Source organism: Pectinophora gossypiella, chromosome 28, assembly GCF_024362695.1.
Source record: "Pectinophora gossypiella chromosome 28, ilPecGoss1.1, whole genome shotgun sequence".
NCBI lineage: Eukaryota > Metazoa > Arthropoda > Insecta > Lepidoptera > Gelechiidae > Pectinophora > Pectinophora gossypiella.
Genome location: NC_065431.1, coordinates 793861 through 819375, shown reverse-complemented (window position 1 = coordinate 819375; position 25515 = coordinate 793861). Strand labels below are relative to the sequence as shown.

At 37.6% G+C, this 25515-nt stretch overlaps 3 protein-coding genes across 5 annotated transcripts in view; 1 reads left to right on the top strand and 2 right to left on the bottom strand.

Moving 5' to 3' along the window:
* Window positions 1-6262, top strand: part of LOC126379153 (choline/ethanolamine kinase) — a 45090-nt gene extending 38828 nt beyond the window's left edge. For 2 of the 3 annotated variants that reach the window (XM_050027800.1, XM_050027798.1), the window contains exons 14-16: window positions 349-457; window positions 4027-4218; window positions 6017-6262. In XM_050027800.1, the coding sequence (XP_049883757.1) occupies window positions 349-457; window positions 4027-4218; window positions 6017-6127 (412 nt within the window). In that variant the 3' untranslated portion in view covers window positions 6128-6262. Of the gene's footprint in view, window positions 1-348; window positions 458-2262; window positions 2352-4026; window positions 4219-6016 lie in introns of those variants that run through there. The other variant, XM_050027799.1, reaches the window with a different exon arrangement.
* The window catches only part of LOC126379120 (tau-tubulin kinase homolog Asator), a 161828-nt gene that overhangs the window by 43960 nt on the left and 92353 nt on the right, over window positions 1-25515 (bottom strand). The gene's annotated exons all lie outside the window — the stretch shown is intronic.
* LOC126379231 (acidic fibroblast growth factor intracellular-binding protein) lies at window positions 13602-25461 on the bottom strand. The gene is made up of 11 exons (XM_050027923.1): window positions 25310-25461; window positions 24518-24614; window positions 24031-24132; window positions 23419-23500; window positions 22666-22811; window positions 21460-21559; window positions 20278-20405; window positions 20127-20195; window positions 19927-20013; window positions 18276-18374; window positions 13602-16915 (listed from the first exon to the last, which is right to left on the bottom strand). Exons 1-11 carry the CDS (start codon window positions 25392-25394, stop codon window positions 16837-16839), a joined length of 1074 nt encoding a protein of 357 aa, XP_049883880.1. The 5' UTR covers window positions 25395-25461; the 3' UTR covers window positions 13602-16836.

Below are 25515 nucleotides of genomic sequence, written 5' to 3'. Positions count from 1 at the left end.
ATAAAATGTTATAAAAACTAAGATGATTCGAAAGGCACGTTAAGCCGTTGGTCCCGGTTACTACTTATTTACTGATGTAAGTACGTAGTCATTACATGAGTCATGTCAGGGAGTAATCACCTCACAACCCACACGATAGAAGAAGATTATCGAAACTGGATTTCCTATAACCGCATAATGACATTTTCGCAAAACGCACACTTCGCATTATGTCTTGTTCGCAGTTTGCCTAAATTTGTAGTGGTTTAGAGCCTTAGTAGGGATTTGTACTCGTGGCATTGCGTGACTCATCAATTGTTCTTCAAACAGGGTTGTCCTGGTTTATTTTTATATTTTTAATTATTGCAGGGCATTCGACATTGCCAACCACTTTCAAGAATGGGCTTATGACTACACGAATACAGAACATCCCTTCTTCTATGAAAACCACGACCATTGGCCCACACTGGAACAAAAGGTAAGTCTACGTTAATAAAAAAAAAATGTATTGAAAAAGTTAAAAGATAATTTGTGCAATAATCAACTTTAGAACGTTATATCAATAATCTAAAAAATTTCGATAGTCTCAGGGTACCTTTTATATTTTCCTCAGGGCTCCAATTGTTTGCCTCAGGGTGCCTTTTTTATTTTTCCACAATACACTCAATCAGACATTCTGTTTTTTGTTACGATGTCACTAATACCCTGTATAAAAAACGATATTGCATTTGTCGAGTGCAGTACAAAATTCAGGCGTCATGACTTTCGACAGGATGTTCTAATTGTTTATTTCCTAAAAATAATAAGCACATACAAATAGCATAAACACGCTTCTTACTAACTTATCATTGCTTTATTGAGCAATACATAGATATCACAATTAAAATGCGAGTAATTTTGACGATGATCGCTATTTCTCGTAATGTCGTTCTGCGTGTGCGGAATGTTTTTTTTTTTTTTCAAATGTCAACTTGCCAGTTTTCTGAAAAGTATTTTAAAAATTACAACCGCTTATTTTTTATATCTGTTCAAATGGTTTATTTTCTCGAAAAAGTTTTAATAGAAGAAAAAAAAGGATTTTTCTTTATTTTAAATTTGGCGCGAAGACTTTTTCCCCAGTAACGTCACAGTTCAACAAACAAAGAAACTGTCAAGCAGTGTAACTTGAAACCTGACAGATAGTTTTGTTTATTTTGTGAAATGTGACGTCACACGAAGCTCAATCATGGCCGCCCGTGTTTCGGGTCTTGTAATACACAGATAAACAAATCGCATTTTAGTTTTGTAAAAATATAATATTTAAAAATGATCTTAATAAAAAGACTATTGGATAACTATCGTTAAATGATAAACTACCATATCCGACATATTTTATTTATAATATTTTATTGTTACAACTGTCAAGGAATTAATTTCCGAAGTGTTCAATTCAACGTTACCTAAAATTACTTTTTCGCATGTCAATGTCGGCTTAAAACTTTGAAACCCGCTCAAAAATACTCGCATAAAATATTTTCATTCTATTTTTCAAGTTGCAGAGTAGACTCAAATGAATCATTTGTTTGACGTCATAAGGTTCGTAATGCCATATCATAATGGTCTTAGAAAGAATGAAAACATGATAAAACCTCTTTTATTTTTACATTTTTTTTATATTAATGGAGAATGTATCACCATGTTAAGATGTGTTTAGAAAGTATTTATAAGAGGTTTTATTATGTTACTAACAATCAGACAAGCTAATACGGCTCAATGGAAATGAAAAGAATAATAATTTGTAAAAAGTTGTTTTTGGCACACAATCCAATATTTTTTCTGTAATGCACCAAATAAAAATATGGCGACATGCAAAATTTCGAGTCGACTACGCGTAACAATTCTTGAAGTAATGGTTTATTAATTTTATGTAAAAAAGAACGACAATTTTGATATGATGCAGTTTCAAATGCTCGTAAATCCCAATGGGGTAGTCAGAGGCACATCCATCGCAAGATGAACTAAGTACCCACACCTCACCGAGCTTTCTGTTAGACCAACGTGATAGGTGAGCCGTATCGCCGTCTATAATGGTCGAGCTACCTGTGTTAGTGAAAACTGCACTTAAGATAAGTTATTGTGCAAGTCAGGTATCGGGTTTCGAACCAGGGGTGAAGGTTTTGAATTTCGAATCTATTCAAAATGTCAGAAGCAACTTTGAAAAAGAAAAAAAATGTATTTTTTTTTTGGGGGGGTTGCCATATACTGCCATTACGCAGCTTGTTTTGGTGTATGCTTGGTTTTTAGCCGAGAGCGTTGCGCGGACCCTATCCTACGGGACAAATCCGGGCTGAACGGGCACGAGCCATTGCCTGCTTGCCGCTCGCCGAGAGAAAGTACAAAAAACGAGTGTCATTTTTTTTACTAATCTATAATTTTATTTTTTCGATGCGTGTCGTTTGGTTTTTCAGTCTCTTTTTACTTTTTTTTTTACAATCAACTTAAAAATATAAACTGTGAAGACGATTGTCGATTTTATTTTTCACAATTTTATCTGGTGTTGTCTGTATAGCATTTTATTTTTAATTTCTCAAAATTTGTTAAAAAAAAAATTCGGTGTACATTGTTGTAAAAAAAATACCAAGTTCATTAAAAGCCCACCCTATTAGGGTTCACGGGCGGGAGTTTATATATCTTTGGCTTATAGAGACAACCTCGCACGCGCCTTTTTGAAAAAAGTGATTTTTCGGCGGTTGCTATTTTTGTTAACAAAACCTCACAATAGACATGCTAGTTTCAATCCAGGTCAAAAAGTTGTGTAAAATTTTTACCCATATTGAAATTACTGGTAACAAATCAAGATTTTGTTGAATTTGTTTTCGAATTCACGTTTGGATCATAAATGACTATCACGTACTCAGCGGTGAAGGAAAACATCGTGAGGAAACCCACATTCCCGAGAAATGCATTTTCGGAGGTATGTGACCTAACCTGTATTGGGCTGGTTTTCCCTTCGCGGGTTGGAAGGTTGGACAAGCAGTCGCTTCTGTAAGAAACCGGACCTGTCCAATCTTCAGGTTAGGTAAGAGGACCCTGTGAAAAACGGGATAATGCTGGGGAGAAGATAAAAACCCGGTTGAAAATCACATCAAGTGATTTCTCAAAAAGGCGCTTACGTCTTTGTCACTATGAGCCGATGGTGCACTGTGTGTAAATAGTATTCCTTATTGAATTATTTTCCTTAATACAGGTAGAAGAGACAAGAGGCTGAAAAATCGAAAGACATTTGTTAAAAAAGTATTTTTTTCTAGCGACATTATGGCTTTCTGTTAATTGATACACATTTGTTTCGCTCTTACATGCATAATATACATTTCAAGGATCTATTTAAGTATAACAACTATTGAATAATATTAAAAGTTGAAAAAAATATATATCTTCTTCCCTCCGGTTGATTGAGGGGAGGCCTGTGCCCAGCAGTCGTACATATATAGGCTACTTATGTGTCTTTTTCCTAGTTTTTCCAGTCTGTAAAAGGGTACTTTATTTATTTTTTCGTTATATTGGTAACCAATATTTTTTTTGTGACTTATTGTAGCTTTCCCGCAAATGGCATTAACTACTTGGCCGGACAAATAGGAAGCGCTGAGGGCTCTCAGCCGGTACAAAATTTAAGACAACAGGCCTGAGGGTGCCCAAGTTGGGCGCGAACCTCGGGTCTGAGAGTCAATATATTTGAAAGAACTAATCGACCCTAGAGGGTCGATATCGATAAGCGCTGAATGAGGGAAAGCCCGAAATGCCATTAACTAGGGATTAGCCGGACACATGGGGAGCACTGAAGGTTCTCACTTGACAGCACGGTGGATTAAAAATTCTACTTGATAGCAACTCAGAATCATGGTGTGAATCACCCCCCTCAGTATTTGTTACGATGTCACTAACACCCTTTTTCAGATTGGAAATACACTTAAATAAAATTCTTAAAAAATAAATTCCATCTCTTTCCACTCGTCAACCCCAAAGACTCCAAACCCAATACTTGATACTAACCTGCATCTTCATTTTCAGGAGATCTTCATCAAGGAATACCTGAAGTGCTACCACTCCCTTGCAGACGACAAGGGTCTAACCGAGCCTAATATCGAAGAGGTCAACAAACTACTGGGTGAAGTGGAAGCGTTTGCGCTCGCCAGCCACCTGTTCTGGACCCTCTGGTCTATTGTCAACGCTAGCAAGAGCCAGATACCTTTTGGATACTGGGTAAGTGGAATTGGGTAGTTTCCTAGATCGGAGATAAATTATGAAATTCTGATTACTAAATAAAGACAAATGTAAAGGTGGCAAAAAATGTTTCCTTTTTTTCTATTTAATTTATTTATGAATTTTAATAATTCTTCTGTCGTGTGGGTTGTGAGGTGGATTACCAACCCCATCAACCCTGGTGTTAGGGTTACTATTGAGCCGCCAAAGGCCCATACATGGCTCAAGTAACGATTACTAACTTACATCAGTAAGTAGTAACCGGGACCAACGACTTAAGTGCCTTCCGAAGCACGGATCATCTTACTTTCGGACAATCAGGTGATCAGCCTGTAATGTCCTAACGAAACTAGGGATCACGAAGTGATTTTTGTGATGTGTCTCCACCGGGATTTGAACCCGGGACCTCCGGATTGTGAGCCCACTCACACCACTGGACCAAGGAAAAAAACGTGTATTTTACGACGGAAAATTCCATACCTCACAATCATGGTCTGAATCATCCCCCATAATATTCGTTACGATGTTACTAACACGTATGCTATACGCCTCTGGCTACCCCTTCAGGGATATGGGCGTGGATCGTGTTGTTTTGAAACAAATACAAATTATAAACTCATTTATTGAACATGTGCTGGATATTTAGTAACGCTATCTCTCTAAGGTCAAGTCTATCCTTCCGTACAAGTTTTATCGAAGTGTCGTGTTTACATTTACGGACATATTTGATACGGTTTAATCATATTTTTTCTGTTTACATTGCTTTTGTAAGTAACGGATAATGGCCATAATTCCTGCAGACTGTTAAATAAAAGCAGACTAAGAGTAGTATTACTAATCTCAGCTTCAGGACTGCCCTCAAGACCATGTCAATGTGACAGTTCTTATATAAAACATAGACTTGAGCCTTAATTTTTAAGAAAACTATTAAATGAAATTCAACCGTCCGATACAGTGAAAAGGTAAAAAAAAAGAAGTGTCATTCTCGACCATAGACAAAATATATAGACAATAAACTATGTCGTTTCGTTTTACGGAAAAAATATGAATTTTATGTTTAATTAAATTATTAAACACAGACATGTCCTCATTTTAAGTTATACCCGTCATTGTCTTGTCCGCCGAAAAGGAAAGGGAACTGATAAGTTTAAAATTAATAACTCGGACGAATATAATAAGCGTCTTGCTCATATGCAATCCGTTTGACGTGTGCTATCAACTTAATTCTGTAGGGTTATTGACCGATATAGAATTTTTTGAAGGGTTTTATATATTACTGCCTAAATTGACGTGTGTCCCATAAATTATGTCGATTACCCGTCCCTGTCTTTTCGGCGGATAAGAAAATGACAGGTACTTAAAATAAACTTAGATGGTGTGTACTTGTGTAGATAACAATTGTTACTACGAGCTTGTGTCGGCGTAAAAGACGCACGATCATTTTTTTAATATGTATTTTATGCGTTTTTAAATTTATACCGGATGTCAGTGACATCGTAACGAAAACTTTGAAGAATGATTTAGACCATGATTCTGAATTGATATCAATTGTAATTTTCCGACTGAAAAACACAAAAATTTTCCACTTGATATCAACTAAGAATCATGGTCTGAATCAGTATTCGTTACGGGGTGTACGTGACATCGTAACGAATACTGAGGGGGATGATTCAGCTCATTATTCCGAGTTAATATCAAGTGGAATTTTCCATTCATGAGCTGAATCATCTTCCTCAGTGTTCGTTACGATGTCGCTACCACCCTTTATTTATTAAAGTAAATGTTTTTTTTTTTTCAGGAGTACGGTCTTTCGCGGCTGGAGACATACGTAGAGTTAAAACAGGAAGTGATAAAAAAGGACAAGTTTGGAATCCCGCAGAAGAGAAAAATCGAGGAGGTGGACATATGAGTGGGATGCTCGAACCTAACAGTGTAGATAGAGACAGTGATTAGAAAGAGATGGAAAATGCTGTTACCGTAGGATAGAGAGAGACGGGTAAGTCTGTGACTTACGCGCTTTGGTTTCGATCAATCTAATAAGGAAGCCATAATCATCCTAGCGTTATCCTGTTTCTCACAGGGCCCGCTTACCCTAACCTGAAGATTTGACAGGTCCAGTTTTTTACAGAAGCGACTGCCTATCCTTCTAACCCGAAGGGAAAACCAGCCCAATACAATTTAGGTCATATATCTTCGAAACGCATATTTTTATTTTAATTATGAATAAAAGTAACATATGTACTTAAATAGCCAATGTACGCCCCGCTGATGACTCTCTGCCTGCCCTCGTCGATCAAATGGAGAAACACCCGATCTGAGTCAATTAATAGTAATCTCAATAACAGCTAGAGCTTAAAAATACACTTAATTGTTTTTTTTTCTACTTTTGATACAAACTTTTTACAAAAGTCTACTCTAAAAATGCCCTGAGTGAAAAATAAAAGGCACCCTGAGTGGCCCCGATGAAAACAAAAGGCGCCCTGAGAGTTCAAAATAAATTCTTTATTGGATTGATCAAAACCGCAAATGAAATGTGATGTACAGTGCGTAATTATTAAGGATCTCTGAGCACAAAATGTTAGTGATTATATACCAAAAAATTGCTTCCATTTTTTTTAAGTATAAATAATATTTTAAACAATGATTAGGGTAGTGTCCTGCGCCAAATATAAATGATAACATAAGCTCACGGCTATATCCCAATTGGGGTAGTCAGAGGCAACTGTGAGTGAAAACTGCACTTAAGATAAATTAATCTACCTAGTCTTGTAAAACATGAGGTGGTGCTGTTTGCAGATGATACCTCCTTACTTTTTAAAGTAAAGAGACGACAAGATTCCTTTGACGATGTAAACAACGCCATTTCAGAGGTAGTGGATTGGTTTACTGTAAACAACCTGCTACTTAATGAAAATAAAACAAAATATGTTTATTTTACGTTATCGAATGTTAGTAGGCCCCTCGATTCTATTATTGTAAAAAATAAGGAATTGGACCTCACGGATACTGCTGTATTTTTGGGAATTACTTTGGACGCTAAGTTGCAATGGAGTCCTCATATTGATAAGTTGTCCAAAAGGCTCAGCTCAGCAGCATTCGCGGTCAAAAAAATTCGTTTAATAACCGATGTAGAAACCGCGCGATTAGTTTATTTTGCCTACTTCCACAGTCTAATGTCGTACGGCATCTTGCTGTGGGGTCATGCTGCAGATATGAACAGCATTTTTGTTCTGCAAAAGCGAGCCATTCGGGCGATTTACAAATTGGGACCCAAGATGTCACTTAGAAATAAATTTAAAGAAATTAATATTTTAACTTTGGCATCACAATATATCTTTGAAAACTTAATATATGTAAAAAAACATATAGGATTATTTGCAAAAAATAGCGATCGGCACATTGTTAATACCAGGAATAAAAATAAACTTGCTTTACAAGTCAGTCGATTACATAAGATTACTAAATCTTTTAAGGGGCAATGTATACGTTTTTACAATAAGATTCCCATTGACATTCAGAATTTGCCTTTCAACTGTTTTAAGACAGTAGTTAAACAAAAACTTTACAAAAAAGGTTATTATAAAGTTAGTGATTATTTAGAAGATATGAATGCATGGGATTAACTGTCTGAGAACTGATATTAGGCAGCTAAATTACTCAATTGTATACCAATATTTTATGTTTTATGTTTATTTTTATTTTTTTAAAGAACGTCAAGTAGCAATAACTTTATTACGTTTATTTTTATTTTTTTAAAGAACGTCTAGGGCCCTGTGCCGAGGTTTTTCTTGCAGCTTCTTTTCCCCGGCTATACAGGTTGTGAGAAGCTGCAGTAGTTTTAGGCGGATGAGACGTTCGTTATGTAAAATTGACGATTCAAAGTGTAACTATGTTACCTACTGAATAAAGATATTTTTGAATTTTGAATTTTGAATAATAAGTCATTGGTGAAAGTCCGATACCGGGGTTCGAACTCCATTTCTCCATTTGAAAAACAAGCGACAAGTGACTATACTATAAGTGGTGAAATGCTTTTTTCTTTTGCTTTTTTTAAATGTGACATATCGGGCACTATAATTTGACTAACCGGGCACTATCTGGTTACTGAACATCACAAAAAAAATATGTTTGTACTTAAAAAATGTGCATTTGTAAATATTTTTTTTAATATACTGAGATTAATTTTAAATGCAAAAAAGAATTACGTACTATGTAATTAAAATGTACCGGAAATGACACGTAAATACGTTTTGAATAATTCAAATGAGGGACTTTCCAGGCGTCGCTTCCCAAAAAATATAGAAGGCGCTGTACAGAGTTGCCACCTTCTAATTTCACGGATAACAGACATAATTATGCAACTTTTATCTTTGTTTTTGGGTATAAATGATGACCCTTTTTATTACACCCAGGCACAACACATCTTCCATCCATTATTATTCTGATCAAAATAAAGAGAAGTAATATAGGCAGCAACATAATTGTATACAAACCTGATCCAAATATCAAGCAATAATTATTTTTATATGTGCCCTCCGCTACTGACTTATATTTTTGAATAATTATGTATGTACCCGAGCGATGAAATTTTTTTTAAGGAACTTGGCCTGGAATGTCCTTCATTAAAAATATGTTTTTTTTTTAAGCTGATAATGACGTTAATAGTGATACATTTTACATCAGGAACAATTTGTCTACATCGCGCATTGGTAACCGCCTATTTGAAATATCACATTCTGAATGTTTTGTTAACTTCTTCTATCGCATACTTTGTGAGACTGTCCTTTGGTAACGACATTGCACGCTTAAATCACCCTTATTGTCCGAAAAAGTAAGACGATCCGTGCTTCGTGATGTAAGTACGTCGTCGTTACATGAGCCATGTCAGGGGCCTTTGGCGGCTCAATAGTAACCCTGACACCAGGGTTGATGAGGTTTGGTTATCCACCTCACAACCTACACGATAGCAGAAGACATCCAAACGTGATTTTTCAAAAAGGCACTTGGTTTTCGCTGTAAAGCGATGATATATACACAAACTCACGCCCGTAATCCGTAATAGGGTGAGCAGAGCCCTAAATAATCAGAACTTGCAGCCACTCTTCGTAATGAAATCTTGATGGATATTATGAATAGTATGTGGAAATGATACTGCTAGTATTATACTAGACTGGATCGAAAAAAAAAATGCTTATCTTCCCGAGCATGTCGTAAAAATCGACAGAGGGATTGTATCCTTTCTAACATAACATACATAAAACATAGACAGTCCCACTGCTGGGCACAGGTCTCCAACACGCTGCTCCATTGTGTTTTAAGTTTATCGTGCCCTCCGAAGCACGGAATCATCTTACGTTTCCGGACAATCAGGGTGATTCAAGCCTGCGATGTCGTTACCAAACACAGTCTCACAGAGTAATTTCGACAATGTCTCCATCGGGAATCGAACCCGGACCTCCAAATCGTAAGCCCAACGCTCTAACCACTAAACCATGCAGGCTGTCCATTCCAACATTATGGACCCTTATATGGGCGATGTGCGAACCTGTCACCATAAGGTTCATCATATCTTAGGACGTATCAAGTCTGCTCACCCGTTTAGGGTTCAAGGGCGTGAGTTTATATATGTTTCTGATAACAAAGTGTATGAACCTCGAATGTAACCCAGTCTGACTATACTAAGAATGTGATCTTAGATAAGTATTAGTGTAGATGTACGAATTTTGGATCGAAATGATGATGATAATTTAGTTATTAACTTTTAATGGCGAGAGCCGTGGTCGCCCAGTGGGAAGCAAGCTCTATACTTAGGCCGTGCTACTTCATACAAACCATGGTATAAGAAGACCAGGTACGCTCAATCCTATGACAAGCCGCCATTGCTAGCCCATTGATGACGTAAGTGTTACCATTAAATTGGTATCTCCAACATTCCAAGGACGTAAATTTTATTATTGAAATTTAATTGAATTACTGACTAATGTTATTAATTATTATTACTTGTCACATATATAAAAAAAAAAGATCTTTTCATTCATTTAAAAACATTGGACGTGGGTATATTTTTTGCGAAATGGCAACCCAGGATGGGATGACGTCAGCTGGGCTAACCTTGAAATGTTAGCTGTCACTTGAGCATACCTGGTTTTCTTATTCCATGACACAAAGAACCTTGTTTTACACAGACACCACACATTGAAATTATCAACACGTGGTACAAATACAGGTTAGGGTGTTAGGTCACATACCTCCGAAAATGCATTTCTCGGGAATGTGGGTTTCCTCACGATGTTTTCCTTCACCACTGAGCACGTGATAATAATTTATGATCCAAACTTAAATAACAAATTGGACAATCATTGGTATAGGTCCGTGGTGGATCCGAACCTGCGACCTCAAAGTGAGAGGCAAGCGTTCTACCAGCTGGGCTATCACGGCTTCCGCCGCTGGGCTACCGTTGAAGCTAGTAAATAACTAAATTATCATATTGAGTTAGTCAACGAATGAAGACTGGATCAGTTATTTAGAATAAATTCTAGACTTTTCTGTGTAAAACATCAAAATTTGGGTATGTTTAATAACATAAATACAGGGTGTTAGAGACACCGTATCGGATAGTGAGGGGATGATTCAACTGACGATTCTGAATTAAAATTCATGTTTCTTTTTTTCCAATTCCATAGTTTTGTGATGGAAAATTCCACTTGATATTAACTCAGAATCATGACCTGAATTATCCCTCTCAATTAATACTAAATTAGAATTAATTACACCCTGTATACGTCCCATTGCTGGGCACAGGGCTCCCCTCAATCAACAGGAGGAGGTATGGAGCATACTCCACCACGCTGCTCCAGTGTGTAAAAAATAAAATTTTAATTACTCTTAAAATTTCGACGCGTAAAAATTGGCTTCAAATCAAAAAACGATTTTGAAAAGGACATCATTTATTTAGGGTCCCAAAAAAGTGCCGGCTGGAAAAGAAATGTCAAGTCAACTGTCAAGATTATCCAAGTCCAATAAAAGCCAAAGTAATGGTCACCGGGATTTAGTGTCACAGTAAAAAAATCAGGTGCCCGAAAGATTTGACTATTTTTTTCACGGTTCGGCATTTTTTAACTTTGTGCCCTAACATTTAATGAAACGGAAATGATGTCTTTTAACATTAAAAGTACAAAAATTTTAATGTGACGCACGCATATCTCGTATTGGGCACTTTTTGTAATATTAAAATCGATTTTTTCACTCTAATCTTTCAAAATATTCAACGTTATAATGAAAAATAATAACTTAATTTCACTATTGACCCATTTATGTATAAATATAGTTAACGAAAAACCCTATTAAATGGGGCTTATTTTACAAGAAAAAAAAGTTCTTTCAAGTGAATAAATTACATTTTGTATTGAGCATATCTGTATAGAATATTAAACAATATCGTCATCCTAAAAGTGAGTCCTAAATTTAAAACAACAAGGCAGTGAAGTAAAAACGAACAAAAATATTGTTCTAATAATGTTACTAGTGTAAAAAAATGCAAGGTGACTTAGTGCCTTGTAGGAGATTGTAATTTTTTACCTATTGTAACGCAGTTGCCAATTTAAATATTCCCGACTTTGTAACTTGGCGAGGTTTGGATTTTATAGCATGCCTCTCTATCTCAGATTAGTGGAGAAACCATCAATCATCAATGGTTGTGTAGTATCCATAACCTAACTCAACCTCGCAATTATTCTACTTATTAGAACCCTCGAATAAAGTTGTTTTCAGCAATTAACATTCCTTGATTTTTAAATTAATTAAATTTGAATTATAATGTAGAAAAAGCATTTAAATTAGGTACTTAGATTTCTTAATTATTTTGTGACAATTGTGACTTAATTTACCTTCTGAAACATGTTTTTGTTCAAGTTGTCAGCAAAAGTATACTATACAAAAGTTAGTGCTTAAATATTGTATGGAAACTACAAAACTTGTATGGAAAAAATATACGTACTTAAATAATTCGAATGGGTAATGCATAAACTAAATATATACATAAACTCACGCCAATAATTCTTATTGGGGTGAGCAGACACAAATAGTAAGCAGAATAATTAGATAATAAAAAAAATATTCGTACAATTTATAAAAAAAAAATATGTTATCGATTTTGGTATATTTGCTGACAACTTATACAAGTAATAAATTAGGTAGAATTTGGAAAGTTGTATGGAATTTGTATGAATTTTTTATGGATTTGCTAAGATTAAATTACATGTTAAGTATTTAAAATATCAAAATGTATGCAGTTTTTATGGGTACTTAAAAAAAATCTTTTGAAAACATGAGTGCACGTCATTTTAGGTAGCTATATCCGATTATGAATTATTGAATGAACCATGCAAATTCATTCAAAAATCATTAACTAATTTTTCATTTGGAAATTCGTATAAAGTTAGTTACGAATTTCCCTCAAAAAGAAAAAAAATGGGTTCCCTACAATTGTGAACTTTAATTAAACTTGTAAATATATTTTCGAAATGACTGTACATAGTAATTATTATGTGATAAAATTATGTTGAACAAATTTAATATGAATTATTACTATTATTATAAAATAAACGCATAATTATAAGCAAATATTCGTTTGTGTTTGTAGTTAGAGGAAAAATATTTAATAATTAAATTTTGTTTAAAAATAATTACTTCATTTTTTTTCAATACAAAATTTAACACGTTGACAGTCCAGTGGTTCATATACGGGTCATGACGGTCTAGCTCCATACGTCCGTGACCCATATATGGGTCACTAAGAAATGACCAGGTATGCATTAAGGGCGGGCGCTCCACTTGGTCCCGGGTAACTTAGCAAAGGTTAAAGTAATATGTGGGACTTACAAGGAAGTCACAGAAGGTTTAGTACGATCTACTCTGAACCGGCGTGCGTGTATGAAGCGATTGATAAATGTGGAGGAAGCAAGAGAATTGTGTCAGGATCGAAGCAAATGGAATTCCATAGTCTCTGCTTACCCCGGTGGGAAATAGGCGTGAGTTTATATATGTATGTATGTACAAGGAAGGCAAAATATTTTGTATTAAACTCATGATATCCATGCCCAATCCCTATAGGAGTCGGCAGACGCAATTTGAAAAAAAAAAGAAGAAAAAAAACCTGAAATAAAAGAAGAAAATTAGTAAAGAACAAAAATACACAGCTAAAGTTATAAAGTATATATATACTTACCGCCGTCGCACACGCCGCCACCGCACCGCGCCTGCGAACTGCAGCTCGCGCCCGCGCACCTCTACCATTGTTTTATTGTCAAGAGTTAATTATAATCAACAAGCAGACAACCCAGCAAATAGGAAGGTACTTAACACAATCATTAAAAAAACAACAGTTTAACATCCAAAACCATTTATCATATTACAAACAACATTCGGATAAGTACAATATTTTCTTTGAAATAATTTAGATTTTATTAACTAATATTAATAACATAACATAACATAGATACCTATAAAAATCCATAAATAAACAATCTAATTTTATTTTAACCTCTCATCTGCCGAGATACCAGACACAATAGATTTTACATTGTGTCTGGGCGAGATCCGCGTTCCGGCAGATGAGAGGTTAAGTTATACCTGTCATTTTCTTATCCGCCGAAAAGGAAAGGGACGGGTAATCGACAGGTATAAAATTTATGCAAAACGCGTCAATTTTAGACAGAAATTTAAACCTAAAATTTTACATTCGCCAATAACCTGACAGAATTAAGTTGACAGCACACGTTAATGGGTTGCATATCGGCGAGATGCCTATTTGATTCGCCCCGGTTATAAATTCATTCATTTTTAAAATTAACAGCTGTCAATCATCCGTCCCTTTTGTTTTCGGCGGATAAGAAAATGACGGGTATAACGTAAAATAAAATTAAATGGTGTGTACAGGGGGGTTAAAATGGCCACATCGAAGCAATTCATCTAAAAAATCAATATTGCAATTTGACATTTGCGCATATAAAAGTAAGTGCGCAATGCAAACAAATGTCAAATTGCAATATTGCTGTCTTAGATGAATTGCTTTAATGTGGCCATTTTAACCCCCCAGGAACCAGCACTGATACTCTATTAATTAAATCTTACATGATTGATTTCTGATTGTCAAATTAAAAAAAATACAAGTGTGTCCTTTCTGCCTACCCCAAAGGAAATAGTCAATGATTTAATACAGACAGACAAAACTCACGCGTCACAAATGAACAATAAACATAACATAAACAAGTTCACGTCTATATCCCAATGGGGGTAGTCAGAGGTACATCCATCGCAAGATGAACTAAGTACCCACACCTCACCGAACTTTCTGTTAGACCAACGTCAAATAAGTCATATAAACATATGAAAGAATAGACCCTAGTGGATTGATAGTGGTAAACAATGAATGAGGGAAATCACCACGCCGGCGGGGTCGGTATCGGGGTTATGAAGTCATATTATTACAATATCCCAGGAAGAAGAATGACTGAAAACCAGCGCATGCATGCCTCCATCACAGCACAAGCTGAGCCATTCCCTTTTGCGCGTATTCGTAATATTCATAATTACCTAGTTCTTATAGAAAAATGTTTACAAAAAAAAACATAAACAGCCTATCTTCTTCTTTGAGAGTCGATGGCGATCGAAACTAAATTTTTGCTGACCAATAATTGGCCACGCTTAAGGCATTGTCAGTGGCTTCGTAAAGGTCTTTAATAGTGCAGGTGTTACATTTAGGACAGCACAAAAGGTGAGCCATAGTTAGTGGTGACACTCCACACTCGCAATCATCGCAACCATCAACCAACAGCCTATATACGTCCCACTGATGGACACAGGGCTTCCCTCAATCAACCGGAGGGGGTATGGAGCATACTCCACCACGCTGCTCCACCATACACGACACTATTGAACGGTAATTACATTGCCTAATCCTTGACTGATGCGTCAGTCATATCGAATTTGGGAAAGTCGACACTGGTACACCAGCTCGTGGTTTCCATGGTTACTCCCCACCAACTAGCCCTTTGATGACGTGTTATTTTATGTATTTATTTATTTATAATAATTATAAAACACTTCATTGCACACAAATTTACAAAACATTTCCAGGATAAACTTATTCTAAGATGTTTACGCGGATATTATCATAATTAAAACACACAATAACGGGTTCTTACCGCGTTTGAAATAGGGATATGAGACTCCCGATATTTCGACACTGTTGCAAGTGCCATGATCACGGGATGACTGATGAGATTGGAGTGGAGTAGGTAGATCCATAATTTTCTACGGGCAGACATATCTGTCTACCCTCTTTCTTTGCCGCTTGTTTATGTATTTGATGTCGGAATGTTCGGAACCATCTGAACTCGCACCAAACTCACTACGACAAACCGCACTCACTGTGTCCACACGTTTTGTCACCACATTAGGCCGTTTTAAGCTTTACGCTTTAGCTAAACGCGGTAAGAACCCGTTATTATGTGCTTTAATTATTCTAAGGTGGGCAAAGGCGGCCTTATCGCTAAGAGCGATCTCACCCAGACAACCTTCGGCAGAGGATATAGTACATACAGTAGTAGTTAGTGGTAGTAGTATTTATTTTATAGTTCTGTACATAGCAAATTAAACCTCGAGTAGCTATGAACCTTATTATGTAATAAGGGTGTTAATAGCTCGTACGGTCATATCAAGTTTTTCCAAAGGTATAGACGCCTATTAGATATTATTCTTCACGCTTAAACACTTGCAGGCTGGACAGAACAAGAAATTATTTATTTATTTATTTACGTACACATACAGCAATACATGTATGAAACTTTTACAGACAGCATTATAAATAGAAAGATTTGACTTAGTAATAAATTCACCTTTTAAGGTTTTTGGTGCTGGCGGGTATTTAAATCGAATAATATCCCACACATATAAAATTACGCCTGTTGTCACTAAAGGGGTGGGCAGAGCCGCATCGAATGTATAGTCTTCTTAGTAAAAACCATGGTATAAGAAAACCAGATATGCTGAATCTTATGACAAGCCGCCATTGCTAGCCCTTGATGACGTAAGTGTTACCATTCAATTGGTATCTCCAACATTCCAAGGACGTAAATTTTATTATTGAAAATTGAGCGAATTACTGACTAATATGTTTAATTACTATTACTTGTCACATATATAAAAACCATTAAAACTGTAAGTAAACCTTTTACTAGAAGTTAAAAATTGCCTTGCAAAGTAAATCAAAAAAATTGGTCGTGGGTAATTTGTTTTACGAAATGGCAACACAGGGCGGGATGACGTCAGCTGGGCTAACCTTGAAATGTTAGCTGTCAGTTTTGAGCATACCTGGTTTTCCTATACCATGGTTCGGACCAGATACCAACGTGATAAGTGGTGAGCCGTATCGTCAATCAAATCATGCTGCGTTAAATAGGGTTATTAAGTAGAAGCTTACGACTGCAAGCTTCTACCAACTAAACTAAGACCAATTTGCTATAAGACCACACGATCCTGATCGCTGCGCCCGTGTTTTTGACGCATGGGTACGATGGATTGGCAAGTGTAATTAGCGCTTCGTTATAGTAAATTAATCTAAGTATGATACATAGTAAGTAAACAGCTGCTTATGACGCGCATATAACGCTCCCAGACACTCTTGAGGTCCGCCTCCCTGCAACAAACGCACAATTTTACACAGACATTGGTGCTAATTCCTGTAAATACCATCTAATTTTATTTTAAGTTATATCTGTCATTTTCTTATCCGCCGAAAAGGAAAGGGACGGGTAATCGACAAGCATAAAATTTATGGAACACACGTCAATTTTAAGCACAAATCTAAACCAACCGTCTAAAAATTTTACATCCGTCAATAACCCGACACGTTCATTTACTCATTCTTCCTAAAATTAAGAGCTGTGAATCATCCGTCCCTTCGGGGCCACTGGCCCCGATTCCTGCAGACACCTCCTAATTTTACTTTAAGTTATACCTGTCATTTTCTTACCCACCGAAAAGGAAAGGGACGGATGATTGACAGCTCTTAATTTTAATCAAGAATGATTTTAATCAAGAATGAATAGCCCGGCCGAATCAAAAAGGTATCTCGCTGGTATGCAAACCGTTTCACGTGTGCTGTCAGCTTAATTCTATCGGGTTATTGGCCGATGTAAAAATTTTAGACGGTTGTTTTAGATTTTTGCTTAAAATTTACGTGTATTTCATAAATTTTATGCCTGTCGATTACCCGTCCCTTTCTTTTTCAACGGATTAGAAAATGACAGGTATAACTTAAAATAATATTAGATGGCGTCTGCAGGAATCATTTTTTTTTGACGTTACTTATTGTAGATTTGCCGCAGATGGCATTAACTACTTGGCCGGACAAATGGGGAGCGCTGAAGCTCTCACCCGGTACAACGTTTAAGACAACAGGCCTGAGGGTGCCCAGTTGGGCGCGAACCTCGGCTCAGGGCGTCGTCTGAGAGGAGAATATTTGAAAGAATTAATCGATCCTAGTGGGTCGACAGCGATAAGCGCTGAATGAGGGAAATGCAGGAATCAGCACCAATATCGTACAGCATCTGTTGTGTGGCGTCTGACGCCTTCACGATTGAAGACTAGAGGGGGTGAGGTAAACCTAGCTCAGCCGCTGGTGGGGGGCGGAGAGATGCCGTTCTATACATAACATACATACATACACAGCCTATATACGTCCCACTGCTGGGCACAGGCCTCCCCTCAATCAACCGGAGGGGGTATGGAGCATACTCCACCACGCTGCACCACTGCGGGTTGGTGGAGGTGTATTTACGGCTAATAGCCGGGACCAACGTCTTAACGTGATTGTACTTTTTCGGACAATCAGGTGATTCGAGCCTGAAAAGTCCTTACCAAACAAAGGACAGTCTCACAAAGTGATTTCGACAATGTCCCCATCGGGAATCGAACCCGGCACTCCAGATCGTGAGCCTAACGCCGTTCTATACGTAGATTATTCCTTATTCTCTGACCTGTCCCTACTGCCTCACCTCAGCACGTCCATTTGCAGCGCGCACTGCTCGTACGCCGCCAGGAACTGCGCCAGGTCCGTCTTGGGCCAGCAGCCCAGCCGGAGGGGCTCCACACACCTGCACGCGATACATCGAGTATTAAACTATGTCTACCTTATTACGATTATGGACAAATAAAATGTTGTGAATGTGTGTGTGTGACGATTTTTGTTTGTTTGTGTGCGTATACAGGGTGTTAGTGACATCGATCAATCGATTTAATTAAAAAAAATAAACAAAAAAACTAATAATAAAACACAACTAATACATACATACATACATAAACTCACGCCCGTAATCCCTAATGGGGTGGGCAGAGCCACAAGTAATCAAAGACAACTTGCAGCCACTGTTGATACGATGTCGTAAGCTGGATATGATGAACCTTATGGTGATGAGGGATCAGCCTATCGTAATAACATTAGTCCGTCATGTTGGAGGACACAATCCCTACACAACTAATAATTAATAACTATTATTATTATTTTTTATTTATTTATTTTATTTTTTTTTTTTTTTTTCGATCGATTTTGTGATCATTATTGCTTATTAACTTGTTTCCTTAAACCTATTGTCGTATTTTTCATAATGCATGTATTTATATAGACAATGTACTAGGTACTAACTTTGTGCGCCGCAAGGCAAAAATGAAGAACGTTTAATGTGAACACTGTAATCTGTATTTATATTACTCATGTTTAAGCAAATAAATTATCTTTTATCGTAACGGCCTCCGTGGTCCAGTGGTTGAGCGGTGTGCTCACGATCCGGAGGTCCCGGGTTCGAATCCCGGTGGGGACATATCACAAAAATCACTTTGTAATCCCCAGTTTGGTTAGGACATTACAGGCTGATCACCTGATTGTCCAAAAATTAAGATGATGCTGCTTCGGAAGGCACGTTAAGCCGTTGGTCCCGGTTACTACTTACTGATGTAAGTACGTAGTCGTCACATGAGTCATGTCAGGGGCCTATGGCGGCTCAATAATAACCCTGACACCAGGGTTGATGAGGTTGGTAATCACCTCACAACCCACACGATAGAAGAAGATCGTAACGAAGACTTTGAGGGATGATTGAGACCATGATTCTGTGTTGATATCAAGTGGGATTTTGCGTCGCAAAAGTATGGAACTGAAAATAATTAAAAAAAATACTTAAAAAAAATCCATGAATTTTCCGACTGAAAATTCCACTTGATATCAACTCAGAATCATGGTCTGAATCATCTTCCTCAGTATTCGTTACGGTTTCACTAACACCCTGTATAACCCCCACCCTGTGTGTGTGTTTCTGTGTATGTGTCTCTCTATGTGTGTCTGTCTGTCTGTGTGTGTGTGTGATCACTTCATCCCTAGTTTGGTTACGACATTACAGGCTGATCACCTGATTGTCCAGAAGTAGGATAATCCGTGCTTCGGAAGGCACGTTAAGCCGTTAGTCCCGGTTACAACTTACTGATGTAAGTACGTAGTAGTTACTGAGTCACGTCAGTGGCCTTTGGCGGCTCAATGTGTGTGTGTGCATGTGTGTGTGTGTGTTTCGGAATCGTAGTAAGTGTAACTCCGTGGTCTCTGCCTACCCTAAAGGGAAATAGGCGTGATCTTACGAATGTATTATCAAATGTTACCTCTCCAACAAGTCAATGAACAGCGACCGCAGCTCTCTGCCTCTGTGCAAGTTGCATGCCAGCCCCACCAGGGCTCGTGTGTAGAGTCTGCAACATAAAACCATATAGTGTATGAAGCGATTGATGAATATGGAGGACTTCCTCCACATAAAAAATAAGTGTAAATTTATGAATGTATGTAAATTATAATAACCACTTACCTGAAGTTCAGTTCCAATTCTTGATATGATTTCTCTAAAAGTTTTGGTTTTAGCCGCATACAGCATAAACTGGAATGTAAATACAAAAGAAATTCATTGTGTTTTTAACACACTCTATGTTATATTATTTATTCTATGTTATCACACTTACTGTTTATGCTCCTTCTCCTTATCGAGCAGTATCCTCAGCTCTCTCAGCTCCAAGAGGAACTCTCTGTCCATCTCTGTATCGTAGTACTCCGGACCGGTACAGCAATATGTCCAACTGCCCATTATAGCCTGTAAAATTATTTAAAAAAAGTAAGAAACGTGACTGTAACTCGACTGTGACGTGACTGTAACTCGACTGTGACGTGGCTGTAACTCGACGGTGACGTGACTGTGACGTAACTGTAAATCAACTGTGACGAGACTGTAACTCGACTGTGACGTGACCGCATCCCGACTGTGACGTGACTGTGACTCGACTGTAATGCGACTAATTTGAATACGGTAAGGAATCGGTCCCGGCTACTACACAAGGGAAGACCTGGCCCTATTATGACGGTAACTTGTGTGCGAATTGACTATATACCCCTTAAAACGTAGCATGATTAGAGACATATCTCCCGTCTCTTTCGCGCTAGGTGATGTACTATAAAAAAAAATTATTACGGGTAACTTGGACCCAGGTTGGACTATATCTCTGTCATTCTAATCGTGCTCCATTTTATTTATTTAGATAGGTATACCCACAGTACACATATTGTTAAGTTATAAAATGCAAGTCTTAAATTAGTTTTTGTATATGTGCTCCAATTACAGGTACACACTGCATTCACAACTACAACAACAAAACGTTTATATTTAGGTATGTATAATAATAATTATATATAAATAAATATGCGGGCAGCGCAGGACTGATCGTCGTGGAGATCCTTGGGGGAGGCCTGTGCCCAGCAGTGGGCGTCGTACGGCTGATGATGTATAAAACTTAAACAGAAATCAACTTCTAAATGAAAACAGCCATAAATCTTCTTAGCAAACATAAGAGTTAAAAATATTACGTATACATATAAAACAAAAATAAGTATTGTTGGAAACAAAAGATTTTTACAGTGTATAGTAACAATAAAAAGAAAAAAAGATAGGCGGCAAGCAAGAGGGAAACGACTGCCCTATTTTTACCTAAAATGTAGCATGGAGAATGCTACACCGAAAGAGCGTGGCTCTTAAATTAGTGATGTGATGTGATACTAACAATAACCAGTTTCTACTAACCCGACTACCATAACTGTAACTTGACTATGATCTTCCTTAACTCAATTCTGACTGTAACTTGACTGTGTCTTACCTGTGCACAATGATAGTAATCGTTGAAGGATAGATACTGCAGTTTCCGCTTCGCCGTCTCGAACCTCATGCATGCAATGAACACCACCGCGCCGTATTTCCTGAAACAATTATAAGCGGTTAGAGCATTGGGCTCACGATCTGGAGGTCCGGGTTCGATTCCCGATGGGGAAGATGTCAAAAATCACTCTGTAAGACTGTCCTTTGTTTGACACTCGCTGGTCAGTAGGTTTTATTACACCGCTTTTAGAGACATAAAGCACTCTAACGGCCTCTGTGGTCCAGTGGTTGAGCGTTCTGCTCACGATCCGGAGGTCCCGGGTCCGAATCCCGGTGGGGACAAATCACTTTGTGATCCCTAGTTTGGTTAGGACATTGCAGGCTGATCACCTGATTGTCCAGAAGTAAGATGATTCCGTGCTTCGGAACGCATGTTAAGCCGTTGGTCCCGGGTTGGAATCCAGAAACTGTGTTTTACCAGGGCCTTTTGTCATGCTTCGAGCGTCATGTTTGGATCGTAGATAATTGGTGGTTTCCAGGATTTGTGCCCGGTTAATGGCAATAGGCTCTACTCATATTATATGGGACTTGAACACAGCTGGAGAGAAGTGGTTGTATATACTGTACACCTATAATATGTCGTGTTAAAAAGTCACTACTTGGCCCTAAGCGACTCACTTGGGCAGCGGGTCGGAGAGTAAAAAGTCACTACTTGGCCTTAAGCAACTCACTTGGGCAGCGGATCGGAGAGTAAAAAGTCACTACTTGGCCCTAAGCAACTCACTTGGCCAGCGGGTCGGAAAGTAAAAAGTCATTACTTGGCCTAAGCGACTCACTTGGCCAGCGGGTCGAAGAGTAAAAAGTCACTACTTGGCCCTAAGCGACTTACTTGGCCAGCGGGTCGGGGAGTAAAAAGTCACTACTTGGCCCTAGGCGATTCACTTGGCCAGCGGGTCGAAGAGTAAAAAGTCACTACTTGGCCCTAAGCGACTTACTTGGCCAGCGGGTCGGGGAGTAAAAAGTCACTACTTGGCCCTAGGCGATTCACTTGGCCAGCGGGTCGAAGAGTAAAAAGTCACTACTTGGCCCTAAGCGACTTACTTGGCCAGCGGGTCGGGGAGTAAAAAGTCACTACTTGGCCCTAGGCGATTCACTTGGCCAGCGGGTCGGGGAGTAAAAAGTCACTACTTGGCCCTAAGCGACTCACTTGGCCAGCGGGTCGGAGAGCAGGAAGGCGGTGCGTATGTTAGCGACCACGTTACCAGGCATCTCCTCAACCGTCTTAAACACGCGGCGCACGTTGTCGAACTGCCGTCGGCAGCACCGCAGGGGCGCGCCTGACTTCTCAGCCACCTGGTACAAAAAACACGAACAAAAGTCAATACCCCCGACTTTTTAATCCCTCTTGTGTGTGGACTCTGAAAGAAAGAAGAAAGAAAGAAAGAAAATATTTATTCGGCATACTTAACACTAATTAACAAAAAAATAATAATAATTATACATAGTGCCGAAACGGCTTCAGCTCAGCAAATGTCACGGCCTAGCTGTAGCTAGACTATGACGCTGATTTTCAGCTGCAGCCGGTTGGGGAATCAAAAAACAGTAAAACAAAAAGAACTGGGCTCTAAAGTCTAAGCACATAATTACGTACCTAAACCGTAATATAAAGTATTTGAGGAAAAAAAATAATAATAAGAAAAATAAATAAATTTATAATTCTGTATATTATGTATTATACTGTATGTGTGTGTATATACTATTATGTATGTGAGTTATATATGGCTTACATGAAGCATGAATATTGAAAGGTGGTATTGACTTTTTTTTTGAACCATGTCAGGGGCTTTTGGCGACTCAATAGTAACCCTGACACCAGGGTTGATGGGGTTGGTACTCCACCTCACAACCCACACGAGAGAAGAAGACAGATTTGACTAGTTGAAACTAGCTTATTCCTTACCTCATCTAAATCCTTCCGGTGTCTCGACGACAGCTTGCGTCCGAGAAGTTCCCTTATCACGGAGTCGTCCAAGTCATAATATCTGAAAATTATTTATTTTTATTTATTTATTTAACAGCCTCCATGCTCTGTGCCGTGTTCATCAAAACTTACAAGTCTACACGTTGTAGTGCTATAATGGTATTCTTTTGTAAATTGTTGATTTGATCATCATTAAACGCTCTAAACTATGAGGCTGGCATAACCACCAAGAGTGGCTCAAGCCTTGAAAAAAAAAAAAAAAAAAATAGTCTACACGTTCACAAGCTACAAGTTACTCACAAGTACTTACGTTTAAATTCAATAAAAAAATATTTAAAAATTAAAATGAAAAAAAAAAAATGAAAATAATAAAACAAAAAAAAAATAGATAAATAGATATAGCCTTTATTATGGACTTATTGTAACAATTATTTTTTTTTAAATAATAATAATAAATTATTTATTAGTTTCACGACTGCTTCAAAACTGCATTATTGAATGTGGCGCCATCTGTTGCATGTGGGCGGAACTAACTGGCCAACTAGTTAGGTCGGTCACACAACCAAAAAAATTATTATGCACTCCACTCACTTCTCAATAAGCATGTGTTTGGTCTGCTCATCGATTTGGAAGATCATCTGTTCCGATAGCTTCGTTGGTACCGTCAGCAGCCGCTCGAGAAGAGCGAACGTCCTAAAAAAAAAAGAAAAAAATCCATACTAATATTATAAATGGGAAAGTATATGTTGTTAGGCTTAGGTTGTGATGTTGTTAAGCTTACTGATGTATGTAAGTAGTTGTTACTTATTTGTAATTTATGTTATGTTTTAAACTTGTATACTGAAAGGTGCGACATAAATTATACTGTAACAACTCTTTTACTTATGTTGACGAATATTTGAATTTGAATTTACATGAGCCATGTCAGGGGCCTTTGGTGGCTCAATAGTAACCCTGACACCAGGGTTGATGAGGTTGGCCATCCACCTCACAACCCACACGAAAACCATCAATTCACACACAGCGCCACACCGTCAAGTCAACATCGAGTCGACAGCGAGTTAGATGTAAGTTTCACCTGTAATGATCCAATACATCGCTGGCTATGAGCTCCACAGATGCTCCGGTCTGTTTGGACAGTGCCCGCTGGTGAAGAGTGGACACCGCTTCACTTGCTGGAATTATACATCAATCACGTAAGTTTTTTTATGAGGTTTTAAATATCCAATTAGATTCAGATTTATAAGAATATTGTCTAAGTTAGAAAGAGGGTAGAAGTTCAGAGTGTAGAAGTTAAGAGGGTAGATTTAGAAAGAGGGTAGAAATAAGAAAAAGTAGAAGTTAGAGGGTAGAAGTTAGAAGGTAGAAGTAAGAGGGTAGAAGTTAAGACCATGGAGACTATAACAAAAATATACTACATATTATATTATATACAAGACGGTACATATATATATATATATATATGCATATATAATTCCATGTACCCACTATTTTTATGAATCATAATATTAAATAGAAATTTTCATATCTGACAAATTGAATGAAATATAAATCACTTTAGTTGCCAAGATGGTTTGTAAGCATCTTGATTTGATATTAATTTATTATCTCTAAGAATGTATATGTCCTTGGCACTAGTTATTGATTAAAAAGATTATATCCAGCTGCCAAGGTAATGTATAAGATTCATTTGTAGGTGAAATCTATGATTATTTACTTGGAGAATAACGTTATTATCAAGTAGAATGACTGCTTTATTGTAATTTAAGCACTCGGTAAGCTTTAGAAAGGCGTGAAAGTGTTTTATTTCCAGTTAAATATATAGTCTTACGGTCTGGAACGAAAGCAGGTTTTCAGTCTTTATACTTACAAGAACATCCTTCTATCCACAGCTGATATATCTCAGGGTCTATCAGAGTGTAGTTACTAACAAAAACGTCCACTTCCGTGTACATTTTTGCTATATTTTCAACGCTTTTCCTTGATGAAAATATTTTGGCGAGATTTTAATGAACCCGTGTTTCTGACGTTTTAAGACTATGTGTTGCCATTTTAAATAATTAGAGAATAAGTAAA

Bases quoted from the DNA above. Each gene is read 5' to 3' on its own strand.
- LOC126379231 (XM_050027923.1), bottom strand. From the start codon at position 25,394: ATGTACACGGAAGTGGACGTTTTTGTTAGTAACTACACTCTGATAGAC. The intron at 24,615-25,309 runs GTAAGTATAAAG...GTATAATTCCAG, and splicing joins GTGGATAGAAGGATGTTCTT to CAAGTGAAGCGGTGTCCACT. The intron at 24,133-24,517 runs GTGAAACTTACA...TTTTTTTTTTAG, and splicing joins GATGTATTGGATCATTACAG to GACGTTCGCTCTTCTCGAGC.